This window comes from Syzygium oleosum, unplaced genomic scaffold (assembly GCF_021117445.2).
Source record: "Syzygium oleosum isolate NSW1041296 unplaced genomic scaffold, Sole_v2.1 Sole_v2.43, whole genome shotgun sequence".
Lineage (NCBI taxonomy): Eukaryota > Viridiplantae > Streptophyta > Magnoliopsida > Myrtales > Myrtaceae > Syzygium > Syzygium oleosum.
In genome coordinates, this window is record NW_026607527.1 from 1,150,950 (window position 1) to 1,172,941 (window position 21,992).

Consider the following 21,992-nt stretch of genomic DNA (forward strand, 5'->3'; position numbering starts at 1 on the left):
GAAACATTTCAGACCCCCAGCCGTAGGATGCCGAGGAAAGCGCCTCTTTTTGGTATACCGCAATTCATCCAGCAGTCATCTAGTGTGCACCCTTGTGGGGATGGACCTGCAGCCATGGTCGAGGAAGCTGAGGAGCCCGAAGTGATATACGCTGACCCCTTTTTACTGAGTGGCTGCTGACTGTGTGTTTTCTCGGCCGTTGTATAAATGAATTTGTGTAAAAAGTTTCCTATGGTAATACTAGTATACATATTTTCAGAGGTGCTGTTTACTTAATGTACTACCTTGGTCTCATGTGTTTTATTGTCAGGGTGTATATATATATTTATATATGTGCTTCCGCTTGTGCATGATCTCTGTTTGGGGTTTGGGTCGGCGACGCTTCCTGGGACGTCGCACTGCAATCGACCAAGGTAGGGATGTTAGCGCTTCGTAGGGTACGGGGCGTGACAGTCAAAAAATTAATTTTTGGTAAATTTGGTACACGGTGATTTTTAGTGATCAAAAAATTAGTTTTAAGCCAATTTGTCACTAATCTACCAGTTTTAGATTTTTCGTGATATTAACTGAGTGAAAAAACACAAAAAGATAAAACCAAAAGTGGTGACTAGTTAGCTCAGAGAGATCAAAAGGTCCCATGCCTTTTTTAGAGACGTTCTCTATTGATATCCCATCAATTGCATAACTCGAACTATGCACGATTACTCGCAAATTGCATCTTAGCAGAGAAATTGTCTAATCAGTCATAAACTGATTGTATGAATGACAATTCTGTTATAAAATTTTCAATACTGCAGCAAAGAGTCCAATAAGGTTGCAGGTTGGATTGCTAAAATCCAAAGAAATAGATCCCTACCTCATAATTCGTTGTCTAGCTCCCTGAAGCTCTATGGGCTTTACATTGTTCTGAATCAAGTCTATTGTAGTCGAACTCCATGAATTAGCTAATGAAATATGGCTTTTCCAATAAAAAGAAGAAGAAGTAAGCATTGTATCATGGCTCAGCCACGTGTAGACCCATTAAGGGAGATTGTGGAGAACAGTTACAATGGCAAACGAACATGGAGGGATCGATATGCTATTTTAAAGGAGCAATTGCTTATAAGAAAGGAATCGACAACGTGGAATTATGGGACCAGAATTTTCGAAGGTATGGAAGTTACAACCACGAAGGTTCTGCTTCGAGATGGTTATGGCAGACGGCCTATAAACACCAAGTTCTCATGCGCCAAGCCCACCCCACCAAAAAAAAAAATCAACAAATCTTATCTTTCAGTGATCTTTAATTTCATACAATTTACTTACCGTTTTCAAACTCACGTCGTTGATTAAATTTCGATATGTATCTTTGCTGTAGCTCTCGGTGTTACATCGTCAGTTAAATTCCAGCATCACATCTCCATCCTTACGAACTTTGTCGTCGATTAAATTCCAACAAAATTTGTAAACTATTTAGTTTGTTCGGAATAAAACAGTAGTTTCCTTATACACTTGTGATACTTCATGTCTAGAATCACCATAGGAACTATCTCCTCTCTTTAAACCGAAGGACGACTTTTAGTAAAAAATATTTCATCATGGGAGTCAATTTCAGCGAAACAATCTTCATTTGAGTGTATTTTTTTACGTAGTCTACAGTTTGGAGTGTGAAGAAAGTCCAAGAGTGTTAGCAAATTGAAAAACGGGTCATGAAAGGTTACTATTACAAAAAAAAATGTATGAAAAGATTTGGAAGGTGTTATTTCCGTACGTTTTTTTTACTAAAAGCACGTCTTTTTTAGGTAGTTGACTAATATATCCTTATGATGTCAGATTTGGTCCAATATTACTGATGAGACTTTTTTGCTCTCAATCCTAATTTATGACCAATAATTTTTTTCTATTAAAATCTATTTTAAATTATTCCTTCTTTATTTCTTTTTGTATGGGAATAATGGGAATAAGAAAACTTGTCTCTTTTCTCCAACATGGAAAAAGAATATTATTTTGCCAGAAGCATGGTCAAACGTAAACATGCTTATCTTCAGGTCCTATCTAAATATTAAAGAAAAGTAAACACAAAAAGGTAAAGAAAAAGGGAACTTCTTGCTATTTTACTTCTCGATGAAGAAATAATTGATATCAAGCATAGATTTAATCTCATAGAAATTACATCAAAACTTCATGAAATGCTCAAAGTTTCCACTGAAATAATGTGATGTGAGTTATAAAGTGAAGAAAGTGTAATTAGAGTTTTGAGTTTCAAATCCCATTTTGCAATTAAAAAAAAATTAAAAGCAGCAATCTTTAACCATAGAAACCTGCAAATTTATTTTGGCAAAAATCCCACAGGGCTAAGATTTGTTAGATCGAAATTTAATTTAATATAGTTTCGCTCAAACTATTTTAATAAATGCAATTACTTGTGTATTCATAAGCTGTCATAAATAAAAGGGAAATTTCAAATAAGGATCTAAAGTGCCATCATTTTCTCAAATAAGGGCATGAAGTGCCTTTATTTTCTTAAATAAGGGCTTAAGTGGACCTTATTTCAAATGAGGGCCTTAAGTGGCCATAGGGGTGTGCAAAACGGACTGCCCATACCAGACATGACCGGCCGGTTTGGTCCGATTCCCTAGAGTATCGGTCCGGTTCCTAGTTCCTAAAAGTGGAACCAGTATCCGGGCGATTCGGTTCCCAGTTCCAAGGGGGAACTAGACCGGACTGGTCCGGACCGACTATATATATTTTTTAATTTTTTTAAAAAAATTAGTAAAATTTGGACTAAACCTTAAGTGAACTTCATCGACATAAATTCATTGACAAAAATTAGTAAAATGTGAACTAAATCCTAAGTGTTTGACCCAAAAAAAAAAAAACTAAACCCTAAGTGACTGGTTCCCAATCCTAGGACCAACCGGTCCAGTTCCCAGTTCCCAATTTTGGGAACCGGTTCTCCCAATCCAATCCAGTTCCAAGGTGGAATTGGGAATTGATCACTCCTACTTGACCTCACTAACTAATTAAGGGCATTTTTATTCTTTTTTTTCTTTTTTACCATTTCGTTTTTTTTCTTCGTCACCGACTGACGAGGACTCGGCGTCCCTCGCTAGCCACTAGGCGAGGGCCTAGCCGGCCGCTAGCGAGTTGCGGCCCTCGCTGGCCACGAGCGAGGAGACCCTCACCCAGATATAGCGAGGACTGACCTCACTAGTGGCCAGCGACGGCAACCCTCGCCTGATCAGGCGAGGTTGTGGGTCGACGGCCTCGCCAGATCGAGCGAGGTTGTGGGTCGACGGCCTTGCCAGGGTAGAGCGAGGGTCGCCTCACCCAGTCGAAGCAGTCGGCGAGGGCCGCGACCCTTGCCAGTGGCCAGCCGAGCCCTCGCCTAGTGGCTAGCGAGGGATGCCAGGCCCTCGCCGGTCAGTGACAAAGAAAAAAAAAAGAAATGGTAAAAAAAGAAAAGAAAAAAGAAAAAAGAAAAAAGAGAAAAAAAGAAAATATAAAAGGATGAAAATGCCATTGATTGGTTGGTGAGGTCATACCTTTATTTGAGTAAATGATGGCACTTCAGATCTTTATTTGAAATTTTTCCTAAAAAAAAGGTTCTAATCGTATATATATCTTTTATATTTTTAAAGATGAGCCCATAAATAAAATTAACGACCTTCTTCAGGCAAGTGATAAGAGGGTGAAGGATAATATAATATCTTGTTGGAAGTATGTGTATTGTGAAATTGACAAGAGAGATGGAAGAAATAAGTTTAGTTTTCTCGGTTAACATGATAAAATAGAAACAATAAATTAAAAAGGGGTGGGTATTTCAGTCGGCTAATTAAAAAAAAGACTTTCTTATCCAAAATGCGGGCATCTCCACACAAAATAGAAAAACAATGTAGTGCCTTCTTAACTGATGGAGCTAGAGGTGTGCAAAAGAACCGGGAACCACTCGGACCTCCCGGGACTACCCGAAACTGGACCGGAACCGGTGGTTCCTAAGGGAATCGGTCCGGTTCTCGGTTCCAATTTTTTAGAGCTAGTGGGTACCCATCTAATTCCCAGTTCTACGTTTGGAACCGCCCGCCCGCCCATCCAAACTGAACTGGTAATATAATAATAAATATAATATATTTATTTAATTTTAATTTTTTTAAAAAGAAAAATCATAAATCCCTAAACTAAACCTAAATCGTTCGACGCTCACAGCCTCACATTGAGCCGAGAAACACTTTCTTTCGCTTTCGCCTCACGCTCACTCTCACTCTCTTATTCTTCTTGGTCGATGCTCACTTCACTGTCTCCAACTCTCTATCTCCGTCTTCGTCTCCATCTTTTCGTCTCTTTCCTTGGCTAGTGGGACCGGTTCTATGGACCCACCCGGAAATCGGACTGAACCGGCGGTCCAATTCCCAGGTGGATTCATGGAACCAACGAGTGGTTTCCAATTCGAATTTTTCGGAACCAGTCCTTAGTGGGTGGTTTCCGGTTCTAGGGTAGGAACTGCCCACTTGGACCATGCTCACCCCTACATGGAGCATTTGAGAAGTTGCATTGTTCTTTCATGTTCTTAATGTTAGGAAATTCTAAAAGGATTGAAGACCCGATTATTCATGGACAAACAAATTTAATGCATAATTAGGACCTAATGCGGAAATGTGAAAATTCTTTACTAACCTACAGCCATGATGAAGTTTGATTGATAACCTGAATCGTCAAGCGTTGAACGGTCGGTGAAGGGTATCTTTAGCCAATTGCCCTCTCGAACATAATGGTATGTTTTCTTATTATTCTTAAGATCAGATAATGAGAAGGTTTGGCTTAGAAGATCCTTTTGTATTCATTCGCACCCCCTCATACGACTTCTTCCATCAAGAAATCGTGCCTTTTTGGGCGGTCACAATATAATGGACACTTATCACACAACTTAACGTGGATAATAAACTTTAATGAAATTAACTAAATGTGAGAATAATAAACTAAATATGGGATCACATTATTGATATTATAACACTTAAATGTAATTTGAGACGCCACAATTTTGCTTAAAACAAGGTTAAGTCTAGCTCCATCCCTTCTTCAGACTTTCTCTTAGACTGTAGTTGAGATAAGTCCAAATGTGAATTTGGCAAAGAAAGAGTTAAGATCAATAGCCCAATTTTTATGTATTGGCTAAGCTCTCACAAATGTTAATGGCTTGTAATTTTGTCCTGAAAGGTTACCAAGGAAAAATGTGCCTTGTGCGATGAGAATCTATTGAAATATCTTGACAAAACTTTCCCTCCTTCACTCTTAACTACTAACTAGAATCGCAATATGCCCCTACAATGATGGACTCGATTTAGTGGCGTGGTGCCTTGTTGTAATATATCGCGGAAATGATAAGATCTTGCAAATTAAGTCAATGCGAAAATACCAAAAAAATAAACAAGGAACGATGAAGGACATCAGAGATTTACGCGGTTCGACCCGAATGTCAGTACCTATATCCACAGAGAGAGTCAGGAACAAATAATCTACTATAATCAGATAATCAGAGGTACAATTTGCTTGTACGCTCGAGTGTTTCTCACATCTAGATTTAAGTCTAAATACAAAATATTTATGAATAAACAATTCAATTGGACAAAATAAACTTACTAACATAAATCACCGCGTGTTCGAGCCCAAAGCAAAACACGCGCTCGTTCAAGAACATCTCTGTACGTTCTGCCTCCTTCGTGCGGCATGAATACGAGTGTCTCTGTACGTCTTGCTTTGTGCGGCTCTTTTATTTTGTCTTCGCTGAAGGAAAGAAACCCTCAATTTTTCTTTTTATTTGCGGCAAAAACCCTTGTTTGTACGTCCAAGAAGGGAAGTCCTTCACTGGTAAGGAGTCAACAAATTGACCTGAGCCCACCGAAATAGATATAATAAAAAAAAGTGTGCCATATTTTGTCTTTTAGTGGCCTTCTCTATTTGTGTTGCCGTGAGCCCCTCATCCGAAATCAGCGTGAATTTGTTTTGTAGGCTCGAACTCGAGACATAAATTTAACGGTACCTAAACGTGATGCCGGGCCAGTGGATGTTAATTGTCAAAAATTTGATGGTGTAAAAGCATAATTTTAATATCAATGATAGTTTGTGGTTTGAATATGTGCAAGTGTATGTGTGTATGTTATAGTTAATGTGGGGATGAACAAGAGGCAAGGTATAGAGATGACTATTAGAGGTAATTTTGAATTTTCTCTAGGATAATTTCCATTGTTAAAGATATTTTGATAATTATATTAATTATTCGCATCTCTCAAGATTGCATGTATATTGCACATGTATTGCATGTGTAATGCACATGTATTGCACGTTTATTGCATGTATATTGCACGTATATTGCACTAATATCTCCCTTTGATGGTGCATATCTTGATTGAGATATTACCTTAGAATAGTTTTCCAATAAAGCCCGTAGATAGGTTGATGGATATACATCGAAATATACAAAAAATTTCTCAACTTTCTTTTCCGCATTATTTCTCAAGTATTCAAGGGATAGTAGGCTATGGGATATTGAAATATAGTTTCATAGATTTTATATGGAGCAGTACATATGGTGTGGTTGGAATGGTGAGGGAGCTAACGGATATGCATTTCAACTTGTTTTAGTTGACATTTGTTTTGACTAAGAAGCTTCTTCTTCTTTTTACTTGTTCTTCAACATTTTCCAAGCTTAATTCTTTGACTTCTCTTCTTCGATCTTGGACAGCAGCTGGAGAAGTCTGGATAGCTCGTGAAAATGGATCACAATTTCCAACATTAAGGGCGCGTTTGGTAACGTTTCTACTTTTCTATTTTTCTGTTCTTCTGTCCCTAAAACAAAAAAAGAACAAAAATCTGTTTGGTAACGCATTTTATTTTTCTATTTCCTGGAATAGAAAAATGGCCAAGAAATAGATTTAGAACAGAAATAAGAAGTTGTTCCCAGAAACAAAAAAAGAAATAGAAAGGTCTGGTCCTCAAGCCGCGGCCTCAGCTCCTCCTCCATCTTCTGTCGTCTGTAGACCTACTCAAAGCACCAGTCCGATCCATTCCTAGCAGGAATAATAATAAAAAATTCATAAAAAATTAAAAAATTCCAAAAATACATAAAAATCAGAAAAATTCTCAGAAAATCCATAAAAATCAGGAAAACTCAGAAAACCCATAAAATTTGCAAAATTCTGAAATTGAAAAAATTCATAAAAAAGTTTCTGGAAAATAAAAAGAGACAGATTTTGGGAAAGTAAAAAATTTTAATAAACTTTTCCCCAAAAAAATCAAAAATAAAAAATTCACAAAATGGCTTAGAATAAATTAAAAAATTCCGAAAATTCATAAAAATTAGAAAAATTTCAGAAAAATCCCTAAAAAATTAGAAAATTTAAAAAATTCCAAAAATTCATAAAAATCAGAAAAATTCTCAGAAAATCCATAAAAATCAGAAAAACTCAGAAAACCCATAAAAATTTGCAAAATTCCGAAATTTAAAATATTCAAAAAAAAATTTCATAAAAAATTTTCTGGAAAATAAAAAGAAACAGATTTAGGGAAAGTAAAAAATTTTAATAAATTTTACCCCAAAATGTTTTTAAAAAAAATTCATACAATGGTTTAGAATACCTGTGGCCACCCACTTTGAGTGAAATTTAAATTTTTTGAGGTGCCCAAGTGGTATTTTTGAAGATTCCTTAGTTTAGGGATCAAAATGGGTTTTAAACCTCTAAAAAGGATTAGACAAACCAATAAACCATGCTTATTGATTTTTTTCACTTATAACTTGTACTTATGGTTAAATAAAAGATATAAATTTGAATGCAAAAAATTGGGAATATAAATTTTTTTGGTTGTACCAAACGCATTTCTGTTCTTTTTCTATTCCAGAAATAGAAATTTTGTGCAGTTACCAAACGCATTCTTTTGTTCAAAAACTCATCCAGGAAATAAAAATAGAATAAACTATTTCTGAAAAGAAATTGTTCCCAGAAACAGAAACGTTACCAAACGCGCCCTAATTGACTTTAACACCGATAGCTCAGAAGCTCAACTGTTGGAAAGGAAATCAGAAGCAATTGATGAAGCAATTAATTTCAGACATTCAGATATTAGCAAGTGAGGAGGAGATTACAAAAGCCGTTAACTCTCCTAATACAAGCCCCGGACAAAAGAAAGAAACAAGAAAAGAGAAAAACGAGAGGAAGAAATTGGATCTCTCTACCACAGAAATGCAAAGTAGCTGCTTCGAATAAAATGCTGCTACTCTCCGTTTTTGCCATCAATCTCATCAGAGCAGTGGAAACTTCATGCTAGAAAAGACCTGTGTATAAACGTGTCCTATATACAATCCGCTAAACAAAATCATTAGTCTCCGTTAGAGCCACTAATGATCGTCTTGATCTGTGGGCGAGCATGGAATGAAAGGCACGAAACCCTACCTGCTGAACACGGGCCTCATGAAGGCATCATCAAATTTTCACCAGTGATGGCGCACCATGTGAGAAGGTGTGCTCAAGAGCTTGCGCAAACTGCTCGGTCGGGGTATGCTTTTGCTGTTCTGGTGAGACTCCAAGTCGTGTCCGTTTCTGAGCAGTGGCTGAGTGAAGGATTCGGGACTTTGATGGCTCGAAAGACATCATGCTGGCATAATATTTGGTCGCAGGAAGCAAGATTCTCACTAGAGGCTTCGTCAACAGTCCAAACACCTGTATCAATGAATGGTATCTTGAGGCACAAGCTACATTTTATGCCACCAATTAGACTTGGCACAGGAAACACCGCCTTACCACAGTGCTGAACAGAATGACCGTGACGGTACTCGTGATCATAAACACAATGCCCGGCAATTTTGCGTCTGACCTTATAAACTGTACCTGCAGAAAATGAACTTCAGAGCAAGCCTATGCGTCAGATTAAGACAAGAAAACAAAGTAAAAACTCCTAAAATAGGCATCTTTAGCAACCACATTCATTGCTTTGCTGGGAATAGAAAGAATCTCACGGTCTTACGCGTGGAAAGTCTCCAGAAAAGGGAGTTATCCGATCATTTTACCTGGTTTGAGCGAGTGCCATGGAGACAGCCCGTGCATAAGCCCCAGCCACCAAATTGTGACCTGGACACATCAAGTTAATTAGGAAACTCCATCATGCCGACTACCTCATCTGTAGGAAAATCCGCAAGAAAGTTTTAATTTCTAACCTGCTTCTTTAAGTTGATCTTTTCGTACTTCCTGGCCAAGTTGGATAAGAACAAAAGGGGAAAAACGAAGGCGGCTCTTCCAATCAGAACGTGTCCCAACAATATCGAGCTGACCTTCACTGATTTTCCAGGACTGAGAAGTTGCCCGTAAACTTCAGAGCATGTAAACATCTCATTGGAATACAGAATGGAAATTTAAGCCTTCAGAACTGAAAACTTACCCGAATGGCGGGTCGGGTGTGTTTGATTTTAATTCATTGCATCCTAACATACCCAATGAGGATGAAAGGGATTTCTTGGATGAGGGGCCAATAGTTGCCAGTGAGTTTTAAGCATCAATCTTCCAGAATCTCGCTTCTAATTTATCTCCAATACTTGAAGGGAGGGAGGGAGGGAGGCCATCCTCTGGCAAGTATTTCAATTGCGGGCAATCTGCAAACCGTAACTGTTTGAGAGAGGAGAGATGGTTCCAAAGACCACTTGATAGTCTTTCCACGTTCCTCAGTTTTGTCATCTCAAGAGGGTTAGAGAAGAAGAAACAGAAGGCTCCACGCATCCTCGTCCTCCGAAGGAAACGACACACCTTCTCTCTGTCGCTCCCATGCTGCCGTCAATTTTTAGATGCTCGAGGGTTGTGAGCATGTGTAAGCCCCATTCCTTCACTGGCTGCTTCAAATTCTCGCTCCCTGAAATTTTAAGCTCCTGCAATGGGAGGCAAACCTCCTATGGGGAAGCAATTGATTTTTTGGCAACTCCTAATTTTTAGCATCAGGAGGGATTGAAGATGACGACACTGATTTGGTTGGCGGCTTATCTCTGGACAAATAATAAAAGAGAAAGATGACAGAGTGATGGGAAGTAGAGGGAAGGACTTCACTGCTGGACAGTTGCAATATGCCCCCGCAATGATGGAACTCGATTTAACGGCGCAGTGCACATTTACAACGATGCCTAAATGCAACAGCGGGCCGGGAGATGTTAATGCACACAAATACTGACAGCTTCAAAAGCTCACTGTTGGTGAAGCAATGAATTTCAGACAGAGATATCATCCAGTGAGGAGGAGATTACAAAAGCCATCACTCTCTTAATACATGCCCAAGACAAAGAAAGAAACAACAACAAAGAAAAACAAGGGGAAGAAATCAAATCTCTCTGTCACAAAAATGCAAAGTAGCTGCATCGAATAAAATGCCGCTACTCTCCGTATATGCCATCAATCCTGTAAAAGTCGTCAAAACTTCACACTTGATAAAACCTGTGTATTAATGTGTCCTATTTACAAACCACCTAACGAAATCATTACAAACCACCTAACAAAATCATTAGTTCTTGATCTCGTCTTCGGCTTTGGTTAGAGCCACTGATGATCGTCTTGATCGGTGGGCGAGCAGGGAATGAAAGGCACAAAACCTCGCCCGCCAAACACAGGCCTCATGAAGGCATCGTCAAATTTTCGCCAGTAATGGTGCACCGTGTGAGAAGGCGTGCTCAGGAGCTTGCGCAAACTGCTTGGTCGGAGTATGTTTTTGCCGTTCTGGTGAGACTCCAATTCGTGTCCGTTGCTGAGCAGTGGCTGAGTGAAGGATTTGGGACTTGATGGCTCAGAAGATGTTGTGCTGGCAAAGTATTTGGTCGAAGGAAGCAAGATTCTCACTAGAGGCTTTGTCAACAGTCCAAACACCTGTATCGATGAATGATATCTTGAGGCACAAGCTACAAGTTATGCCACCAATTAGACTGGGCATATGAAGCACCGTCTTACCACAGTGCTAAACAGAACGACCGTGATGGTACTCGTGATCATAAACGCATTGCCCCGCAATTTCGCGTCGGACCGAGTAAACTGCACACGCAGAAAATAAACTTCAGAGCAAGCATGTGTCAGATTAAGACAAGAAAATATAATAAAACCTCTTCAAATAGGCATCTTGGGGGACCACATTCGTCTTATTACTAGGAATAGATAGAACCTCACAGTATTGCGTGCGGAAAGTCTTCCAGAAAAGCACATTATCTCATCATTTTACCTGGTTATAAGCGAGTGCCATGGAGACAGCGCCACGCATAAGCCCTGCCCACCAAATTGTGACCTGAACATATCAGAGTTAAATTAGGAAAATCCATCATGCTGACTACCTCATACACAGGAAAATCTGCAAGAAAATTCTGATCTCCAACCTGCTGCTTTAAATCAATCTTTTCGTACTTAGACTTTCTAGTCAGGTTGGATAAGAACGATAGGGGAAAAATGAAGGCAGCTCTTCCAATCAGAACGAGTCCCAACAATATCGAGCTGACCTTGATCGATTTTCCAGGACTGTGAATGAACAAAGAAGAAGAACGAAACATTAGGAAAATGGAAACGTGATTCCCCCTATCCAACATCGCCTAGCGAATGCAGAATGTAACAGAGACTTATCATTACCTATTGCTGACAACTCCCCACTTCTCGATATCTAATGCATCCATTCCAACATAAAGGAAGATAAAGATCTCAGCAACAAAGGACAAAGTGGCAAAAACGTGCCTGCAATCATTGGCAAGTATATGTGAACATTAGCGGCATGAAATTAACAGAAATCATGTCCAAGGAAAAGATTGAAAGTGGGTTGATTCGACATACTTAGTGGTCACTCTTGAACTCTCTGTCACGTTATGCCATGTGTAATGCGACATGACAATTCCACAGAAGAACACAGTGAGGATGGCGCTTAAGTAAAAAAACTGCCAAAACAATCCACTTTTAACAGTCCGAAAAGAGGCGAAGAAAGAATTATAGTTCTACGAGCGTACAAGTACTAAAGATTATCTTACTTCAGCCAACATATATGACAGGTATGCCATGAGTATCATCAGTGCAACCTCGCGATCTGTAGAGTGCCTGCACTTGTAACATTAGAAACTATAAGAGCGCAAAAAAGAAAGTACCCAAAATAAAATGTGACCACTGAACAGATATTGTTTGTAACTGGTTTCATTTTATACACAATTAAACCAGACATCGGTGCTAAGGATCAATTTGTCAACCTGCCAAAGTAGAGTTTCTTAACAATGTAAGCACTGAGCAACCCTGCCTGCAGGAATGCAAACCAAACATGTCAAAACAGATCAAGAACAGCATCTTAAGCCGGGAGAAAGGAGGAGGGAGTCTCACCAAAACTCCAAGCATTGTGCTCGTGATAAACAAGTATAAGAAGTTGCCCATGAACTCCAGAGCGATCCTCGAGTTGATGTGGGTAAGGTCAAAGCTCTTAATCGCATTAAACAGGACGACTGATGCAGCATCATTCACCACGCCTTCACCAAAGACCAGACTGTACAATAGAGGCGTCTCGTCCTGATTAAGCACCTGCACCAAGTAATCGAATATCGATTATGTTTTCTTCTGTCATCTTTCTGACCAGGTGGTGGGGAAATTGCACTGCAGCTTCGTACCACCTTAATACCTGCAAGGTGCAGACAGAATCTGTTGCGGAAAGTATCGCTCCAATCGCTGCATTCACCAAGGGAGTGTTAGTTCAAGTACACAGTAAGGCACTTAAATGTTGAGTCCCAAATCAAAGGAAAAAATTTCTTAAATGAGATGTATATACCCAGATAATCTCTCAATTCAAGTGGACCAATTTTCATTTTCTGAAAGATGTGTACAGCTCCTAGATTGAATAAGAGGCCATGAAACTATAGTCAGAACTATATATAAGAATCGACGAAGGTGCAGATGGATCAAGTTTTCTTCCATAGAATATATTGTTTTAATTCAACAGGAACAATCTGTTTGGAATGATTATTTTTCCTTGAGATGAGAACAGATTGCAGACATATACCTAGCGATATGATACCAAAGGATATTAGAGTACCAATTGCACCGAAGAGCATGATCGTCATGAAGTTGCGAAAAAATTGCTTCTTCTTCACTTGGAACCTGGGGAGAAAAAAAAGAACAATATGTCGTGGATGAACTAAACAACATCCAATAATTTAGCAAAAGAAGATACAGCAAACTCCAAGCTCTCGCATAATCAAATATGGAATATTTAACAATCAAAGATGGTGCAAAAATTTGTCTCTAACTCACCCGGCATTGAAGATAATAGGTGGAAGAAGATAGATGAAGAAAAGATCTTCGCTGAAAACCAGAAGACGAGAGCTCTTTCCTCCAGTAGTAAGCAAAATTACAGCTCCGGTGCACAGACCCTACATATTATAGCCCAATAATCACTTAAACAATCAAATCAAGATATAAGTTTTCCCAAAAATCTGTCTATTGAACTTACAATGGCAAGGGCCGTGATGGATTCATTCATCCACCTGTACTCCTCCAACCAGTGGCCCACCACAATACAGGCACAAAGAAGTGCCACAAAGAGGTTCATGGACACAACCGAGGAATGATCAGAGGTCATCAACATGTTGAGTTTAGCCAACAGGAAGCTTGTCTCCATTGCCACACGAACTCTTAGAATTTAGAACTGAATAATGAAAGAAAAATCTCAGGTTCAATTCAAATCTTGAATCTTTGTGAGCGGAACAAAACAGCCAACTCATGTACAATTGCACTTCCAAGTTCTGCCCACCAAAACCTTATGTGCTGCAACCAAAAAAAAAAAAGGAGCAGAAAGCACAGATTATTATGAGTTAAGGAAAAGGAAAATGATGGTTTTCATTTCTTATATTTCAGCTGAAGGAAAAATGAGAATAACAGTAGAAACACAGGATTCGCCAAAACATGAGAAATATGGCGAAATTACTGTAAAAAACGAAACCTCAGTATTTCCAAATTTAGGACAACAAGAGACAGGACAAAGGTGAATTTGGCTTGGCTGTTTCTCACATAGCGCTCACTTTTTTCACTCTTTGGAGCCGACTTTTTGCTTTAATTTGAAAATGCGTATGACTTACATGCACAAGAACTGAAGAAACCGGCCGTGAACCTTCCTCAGCTTCTCCTCGAGCTACACCCAAAGGAAAGAAAAGCAAGAAGATATACAAAGACTCTCAAACAGCTTCAAGCTTCAAGAAGCCTCGGACCAGCACCACCTGAGCCAGTGATTCAAGTCACTCACCACAACCTCGAGCTTCACCAACGCAAGAAACTTAGCAAACCCAATAGACCCACCTTAGATCTTTGCCTGAACTCATCATAATCTTCAACGAGCACAAAAACTAGAGAGAGAGAGAGAGAGAGAGAGAGAGAGAGAGAGAGAGAGAGAGAGAGAGAGAGAGAGAGAGTTTCAGTTAGAAGACTGAGAAGACCAAGGGCTGGGAAGACAGAGGTTGCCAAATGGAACGTATATATACGGTTGCATTAAAAGAATGAGAGCGAGTGAGTCTCTTGATCTTTGGAAGCAGATGGAGAGAGAGACAGACAGACAGAGACAGAGAGAGAGAGAGAGGCAGAGAGAGGGGAAAGTTCCACTTGTATGATTATGTCGTTTGCGGAATCTAACAACTACGAAATTGGAAGGCTTTTCTTTCTTTCTTTTCTTTTTCTTATTTGACAGAATCTTCTGGTTCAAAAGCAATGGACTTTTTTGGAGATGAATTTATGAATGTTAAACACACAGGCATCAATGAAGTTCTTCAGAAGAATTTTATTAGTCCATGTACTTAAGCCATGCATGTAACCGATGATGGATTACTTTTCTCGCCTGCATATCTACATCTACATGTTGAAATCAAAAGTAAGGTTTATGACACTTTTAACTTCCTAAATTTCTCATTGCGTTATGTATCATTCTTTTGAAAGAAATAACTCTTTTTCGTTCTCCACTTAGTTTATTCTTCTCGTCGAAGAACTTTTTCAAAGACTAAGATTGTAAAAATGCAAAAAACAGAGAACTAACCGAGACTTTTTTCAAAGAACACTACCGACGGCCTAAAGAAAGAAAAACAACTCAAATCCATTTACGAAATGCACGTGACGCACATAGCACGCGTTTGTTTTGATATACTGTATATGTATGCGTGTTAAAATCACCACTTGTCTCACTTTTTTTAATATTAATTAATACTCATAAGTAAGTAACCACCCACTTTCTTTCTAGTGCATATATAAGTAACGATATTTACATCCTTTTTTTGAAGTGCCAACGCGATTTAGGGTCACTATAATTAGTATAGAAGTTTTTGCCTACGCTTTTACATATGAGGATTCTCATCTTATCTCTAGATTAATGATATTACTATATAAATTCAGCAAATAGAATTTACAATATCATCTCCAAATTAGTAGCACGTGCATAGAACCTAGGATAATTACTAAAACCAGTCTTAAATCTATCGTGCATACGTTAATTCAGTCCTAAACTTTTTAATTTTGTCAATGTAGTTTTAAATCTTTGCGCAAAATTCCATTGTAGTCAATTTGGCTTCGTCAGCAACTTTCGGTGGCAATTAGTCGGAATGACTATATTGAAATTTGGCGCAAAAGTTTAGAAGTATATTAGCGAAATTAGAAAATTGAGGACTGAGTTGGCGTCCGTATAATAAGCTTATGACTAATTGGTAATGTTCCTGACTCTACCTATAGAGCATCTGATGCAGCCATAGGAATTACTCTAAGTGAACATAGAATATCTAACATTCAAACGAAATACTTAACCAATCAGCCGCTCCTTTGGAAATTCTACATTGAGATTTGAAAGGGTCATTTAGGGTTGTTAAAAGTGACTTTGGGGTTTTTTTTTTTGTCTTTAGCATTTGAGGCTTCACATTCATTTTACATAGCAATGACTATATTGAAATTTCATGTAAAGATTTAGGATTAAATTAGCAAAATTAAAAAATTAAGACTGAATTGACATTTGTAAAATACGTTTAGGACCAATTGGGTAATTTTCCTCGGGACATTGTATGTGATTTTCACGATTAAATGAACAAGAAAAGGTTGGCTCAATGAGTACTAAAGATGTCGAATTGAACCACCCAGAAGGACATGATTCGACCCTTAACATGCTACTATGATTCACTGTAATTGGGAAATAATGTTGTCACCGACAGGTTTACTGGCAATTAAGCCAGGGGCATCAATTATGTCGTTGCAAGGCGTGGTTGAATCAGCTGACACGGACGTGCAGTCCTGTGACCTTCCCTGATTTTTCTTTTTTTACGTGCATTTTTTCAAAACAAAGACAACAATGATGCTCCATGCCACCTTAAAAAAGTCAACTAAAGAAAAAAAGAGGCATGAAATAAATTCGCTTATGCATATAATCGATGGAGCCATAAGAAATTGATAGTGCAAATTTTGAAATTTTCTTTTGGCCAATCTTTAAATTTAAACCCCACCTCCATTAGTCGAATGTGGTCGAAACATGGGTCTCTTCCAAAGAAATTTATCAGTTGCAATTGATTCATATTAGCCCAATTCACATTAATCGTTAGATAAAGTTGGTTCCACTCAAAATCATATAATTGACAATTAAAATCATTCAAGAAAAAGTAATTCTTTTGGTGGATTCTGAGATAAAATAATACAGAATGAAATAAAGTTAGCACCCCAATAAATTCAACTTGGAATTACAATATGTTGCAGCTATTTCAATATACGAATTTATAATAGTTCAATTTCAATGACAATTAAAATGTAAAATAATTCATCAAACATAGTACTAAAATATTTTTAATAGTAAATATCACATGATATACTTCTTAATTTGATTGTATTTCATAATTTTTCTACACTGACGTCTAGTTATAATCGCTGAAGAGATTACTAATAAAATATTCATCACTAGATAATAGTATCATAATCGTATATAACAGTAAATTAAAACAATGAATCAGTGTAGGAGTGTTACCTTAAGCTAAATTCAATTACAAATCATAATTCATACATTAATTTCTTTAGTATAGTAAAATTTGATCTATGGTTTGCAATTCATCGACTAACCATAAACTATCGGTCAGTAATACGCGCAAAATATAAGAATAAGAACAGTTAATCTTAGTCAGATTGATCAAATACAAGAATTTATATCTTATCAATTAACACCAAAATTACCAATATAAAAATCAATATTTTGTAAGATATCGTCGTAAATATATATACTATTATTTGTGTGTGTGCATATATAATTGTTCTTGGACATGAAGCCTACCCCACCACCAAAGACCAGGAAGGTGAGTGGGAATTAGATTCTACTTAGCGTTAATTTGTCAAGAACAAGATTCATGCCATCTGTAGAATGGAATGTTCCCATCGATCTTGTGATTGGATCGCAGGATTGATTGATTTTACAAAAGATTATCCCTAGAACATATTTCACTGACAGGATAGAATGTGAATCTTGATCAGGTATTGCTAGTGATTTTTCTAATCAGCTGTCTCTATAGTGGCGGCCAAACAAAAAGAGAATATCCACCATCCTGATAACCCCAATAAAGTCTAAAATTATAACGGCAGAGCTTAATTCAAATGAGTTTGTTCGATAATCATAATTAGTATTGACTCAAAAGATTCGATTAAGTTCTAAATTCACTTAATCTGTAAGCATAACTCGTCCCAAAATTCCGCAGCAGGTGTAGAAATCTTATGATAATGTCCAGAAAGGGTTGATGGCATTGGTCTCCCCTCCAAGCCGTTTTACTTAAGAAAAAAAAATCTACTATTGACTGGCATAAGAATAATTTAATTTTCATAGCCCGGTGAATATGATATTATTCCCCATTATATATATATATATATATATATATATATATATAATATGATATTATTCCCCATTATATATATATATATATATATATAATAGTAAAGTCGACGTTTAGAGAGAGTTCTTAATGTGCTGACACGTGGCACCTTCGTCATTTCTCTAGTGTCTTTATTGTTTCTATAATTTTTCGAGATGTTTTGGTCTTCCTTTTGACACGCATATCCTTTAACCCAAAATCTTTCTATGAGTATTACATTCTCGTATTTTTCCTTTGCTAGTTTACCACTTTAAATATCTAATTTTTTGCCTATTACTAGCACCTATTGCAAAGCTTAAATGATTCGAAAATTCGAAAAATGCCAACAAATTTGCTGCATTTTATCTGTCTCGCATAAAAAATGAATTGATATAGACTAATTTTAAAAACGGGGTTTTGTCGGGAAAATTATCCAAAAAGTCCTAAACCTATTGCACTTTTACCAATTCAGTCCTAAACCTTTTCACTTCTTGCTAATTAAGTCCATCCGGCCAACGCTGACGTGGTAATTTTTTAATATTTTTTCTTCCTTCTTTCCTCTGGCCTGTTTAGCAATCGGCGACCGGTCAGAGGCATGGGCCGACAAGGTCGACCTCGTCGACCTCTGGCGAAGCTTGCCCTCGCCGGCCACTAGCGAGGGCGAGCCTTGCCTATCATTGTCGGGTTGACCTCGCCCAGCCAAGGCGAGGCCGGCCCGTGCCATCGCAAGGTGACCTTGTCGTCGCTGGGGCCTAGCAGTGACGGGCGAGGCTCGCCCTCGCTAGTGCCAGCGGGGGCAAGCTTTGCCAGAGGCAGGCGAGGTCGACCTCGCCGACTCGCGCCTCTGGCCGGTTGTCGGACCAGCCAGAGGGAAGAAGGGCAGAAAAAAAAAAGAAATATTTAAAAATTGCCACGTTAATGTTGGCTGAATGGACTCAATTGACAAGAAATCAAAAGGTTTATGACTAAATTGGCAAGAAGTGAAAATGTTTAGAACTAAATTGGCAAACTTAAAAGGTTTATGACTGAATTGGTAAAAGTACAATAGGTTTAGGACTTTTTAGATAATTTTCCTGGTTTTTGTCCATAAAATGATATTGAACGTGCCGTAAGTTTAAATAGTATATAACAATGGACAAGCACGAGCACAAAGTATTACTAAGTCAACAATGGATCAAGAAAGTGAAAAAAGTAAAAGCAAGATAAAGGAGAAAAAAAGAGTATAAAGGAGAGAGAAGAGAGCGCGGTGACTTACAATGAAATTCAAATATGAAAGTAAGAAAATCTTAAAATGCAAATGCACTTGCCTTCTCGAATCTATGTAGTTGGTGTGGTATATTGATGTTAAATTTCAAATGAATTGCATACTGAAATTATTTTTAAAATCCATGTCACATGACTGATAAAACTAACCGTAAATTATATACTTTCTGTTCAAAACTCTTATAAAAGAAAAGGATTAATACCACAAAAAATCCCAAACTGGTACACATGCGACATATTTATCTCAAACTAATTTTTTTTCCACGAAAACTCCAAACTGATACACATTTGACAATTTTATCCCAAACTAATTTTTTAACCACCAAAAACCCCAAACTAATACACATTTGATAAATTTACCCTCCGTTAGTTTCCATTAAATTGAATTAATACCACAAAAAATTCCAAACTGGTATACCTGTGATAAATGAAGGGTACAACCCCAAACCAGTACATCCGTCAACTACCACATGTCATCCAACTTGGCAAATTGACAGTAAAAATAGAAGATAAATTTGTCACGAATGTATCGATTTGTAGTTTTAATTTAAGATAAATTTATCACAAATGTATCAATTTTTGGATTTTTCATGGTATTGACCTTGAAAAGAATAGAATAAGTATTGAGCCGTAATATTGTGTAGCTCATCCACATTGAAGACCTATCAAATTTATTATATCAACCCGAAATAATAGTGCACACTCGATTTTCACAAATACATTTATATTAGCAAAACGACACATGGAATTTTATGAACAAGGTGCTGCATATGAGAAATAAACCTGGACAAAACCCAGTTATGTTTACATGTTAAAATGTCCAAGCCAAAAACTTAAATAATAGATGAAGAAAGACCGCATATATATATATATATATATACCATAAATAAGTGATATGGAATGCTACATTGGATCGTATAATTATCTCCGAAATGGGTTAATTATAAGGGTTAATACCACGAAAAATCCCAAATCGGTACATCTGTGATAAATTTACCATAAACTAATTTTTTGACCACAAAAAATCATAAACTGGTAAACTTGTGACAAATTTACCATCCGTTAGTTTCTGTTAAATTTTATTATTAAATTATTTTGTTAAATGACATGCGGCAGTTAATGGATGTACCAATTTTGGGTTTTACCCTCCGTTTGTCACAGGTGTACTATTTTGTAATTTTCTTTTTTGTATTAATCCAGTTTAATGGAAACTAACGGAGAGTAAATTTATTATAAATGTATAAATTTTGGATTTTTTACTGTTAAAAAATTAATTTGTGATAAATTTATCGTAAGTATATCAGTTTGGGATTTTTGGTGATCAAAAAATTAATTTGAATTTGAGGTTTTTTATGATATCAATCCTAATTATATTATCTGACCAAAAAAAAAACCCTAATTATGATAAATCAATTATCAAAAGCGCGAAAGCCCGAATCAACGGCGGGGAGCCATTCGTTTTAAAATACGATCCCCTTTTGCCTTTTGGTGGGGAGGAGGAGGTGGGGCCCCGCCATGCCTCCCATTCTTCAAAAGCGAGCGCACTCGAATATGCTTCCCGCACCGGACGGCGGACAATTTTTCAATAATCAATCTGAATGTTTTTCTTCCTCTCCTCTTTTTTTTTTTTTTTGTGTACGGCGGAGATGATGACGTCCACAGGATCTCTGGTTGGTGCTGACCTTATTTTAGCGCGGCACCGCCGTACGGGGAAAGCGCCAGTGGCGTGGTGGTGTCTTCAGTTGTCCCGTCCGTGTGGGTGGTGGTGGTTCGGGTGGCCGGGGGTCTGCGAGGGCTTGTGGCCAGAATGCCATCATTGCGTGTTTTTAACAAAATAGTGAGTGCGACTCGAGTATTTACCCAAATTCTCGTGCCGTTTCTTCTTTTTGTTTGCTAGATTATCTTGTCCCACTTAAAGTTTGGAATGTTACTAGTATTTCCTGAAATTACGAAGGATTTATAAATTTAGGTGTCGATACCGGCGTTTTTTTTTATGAAGTTTGTGAGTGTTCCGATCTCGAGGAGCCGAGGCCTGGCGAGTGGAGATAGGAGACCGACAAGAGTCGACCGAGAGCGGAGGTGTTGGTGGTGGAGGTGTATCGCGAGGGGGGTTGGTGGGAAAGCGGAGGTCGGGATGGTGGAGGTGGCGGTCCTCACGCGGTGAGGGCCTATGTAAATCTAGGCATCACTATCGGCATTTTTATGAAATTTGTGAGTGTTTCGATCTCGACGAGCCGAGGCCTGGCGAGTGGAGACCGGAGACCGACAAGAGTCGACCAAGTGCGGACGTGTTGGTGGCGGAGGTCTATCGCGAGGGGGTTGGTGGGAAAGCGGAGGCCGGGATGGCGGAGGTGGCGGTCCTCGTACGGGGGGCCTGTGATGCTATCGCTGGAGGTTACAATAAGTGGTGGGATAGTGTGGTCGCGCAAACGAACAAAGGAGGAGGGAGGAATCGGATGACCGACGGATGGCGTCCACGTGTCATTCATTGTAGGCTGGGGACAATACAATGGTACTATTGGCCGGAACGCTACCCCGGCACCCCACCACATGTCGCGGCCTCTCGCTACACTACTTGATACAACCCCTTATCTTGCTTGCCCTCTCTCATCACGGCCACCAAAGCCGTGGAAAGACAATGGGTGACCTCAACCCGAGGTTGCTCAGCTCGCACGTCCTCGGGTCGAGGTCACGGAAGCCGTGGATGAGATCACATCCGACGTCCACGGTGGCGGCCAGCGACTTCAGACCGATGTTTCCACCCGAACTAAAGTTCCTTCACATTAATCACTACTATTCAAATGGTATAAACCAACCTTTATCCAGCACTCTCCACAGACACTGGGTCAATGCCACAACTCCTAACGAATTTTTG

General features: G+C 38.4%; 1 protein-coding gene and 1 pseudogene across 3 annotated transcripts; both read right to left on the bottom strand.

Annotated features, from left to right (window-relative positions):
* Positions 1–8,368: 8,368 nt before the first annotated feature.
* On the bottom strand, positions 8,369–9,740 carry LOC130136185 (sodium/hydrogen exchanger 1-like; annotated as a pseudogene).
* Positions 9,741–10,186: 446 nt separating this feature from the next.
* Positions 10,187–14,414, bottom strand: LOC115691410 (sodium/hydrogen exchanger 1-like). Of its 3 annotated transcripts, none has more exons than XM_030618031.2 (15): positions 14,087–14,414; positions 13,462–13,656; positions 13,263–13,381; positions 13,012–13,109; positions 12,781–12,840; positions 12,634–12,680; positions 12,342–12,536; positions 12,215–12,261; positions 12,002–12,068; positions 11,811–11,911; positions 11,613–11,714; positions 11,366–11,504; positions 11,215–11,277; positions 10,950–11,030; positions 10,187–10,868 (listed from the first exon to the last, which is right to left on the bottom strand). In XM_030618031.2, exons 2-15 carry the CDS (start codon positions 13,627–13,629, stop codon positions 10,539–10,541), a joined length of 1,617 nt encoding a protein of 538 aa, XP_030473891.1. In that variant the 5' UTR covers positions 13,630–13,656; positions 14,087–14,414; the 3' UTR covers positions 10,187–10,538. The 3 variants fall into 3 exon arrangements, with proteins under 3 accessions (XP_030473891.1, XP_030473890.1, XP_056162280.1); XM_030618030.2 differs by having other exon boundaries at positions 13,462–13,775; positions 14,087–14,413; XM_056306305.1 differs by lacking the exon at positions 12,781–12,840 and having other exon boundaries at positions 13,462–13,775; positions 14,087–14,413.
* Between the last annotated feature and the right edge of the window lie 7,578 nt (positions 14,415–21,992).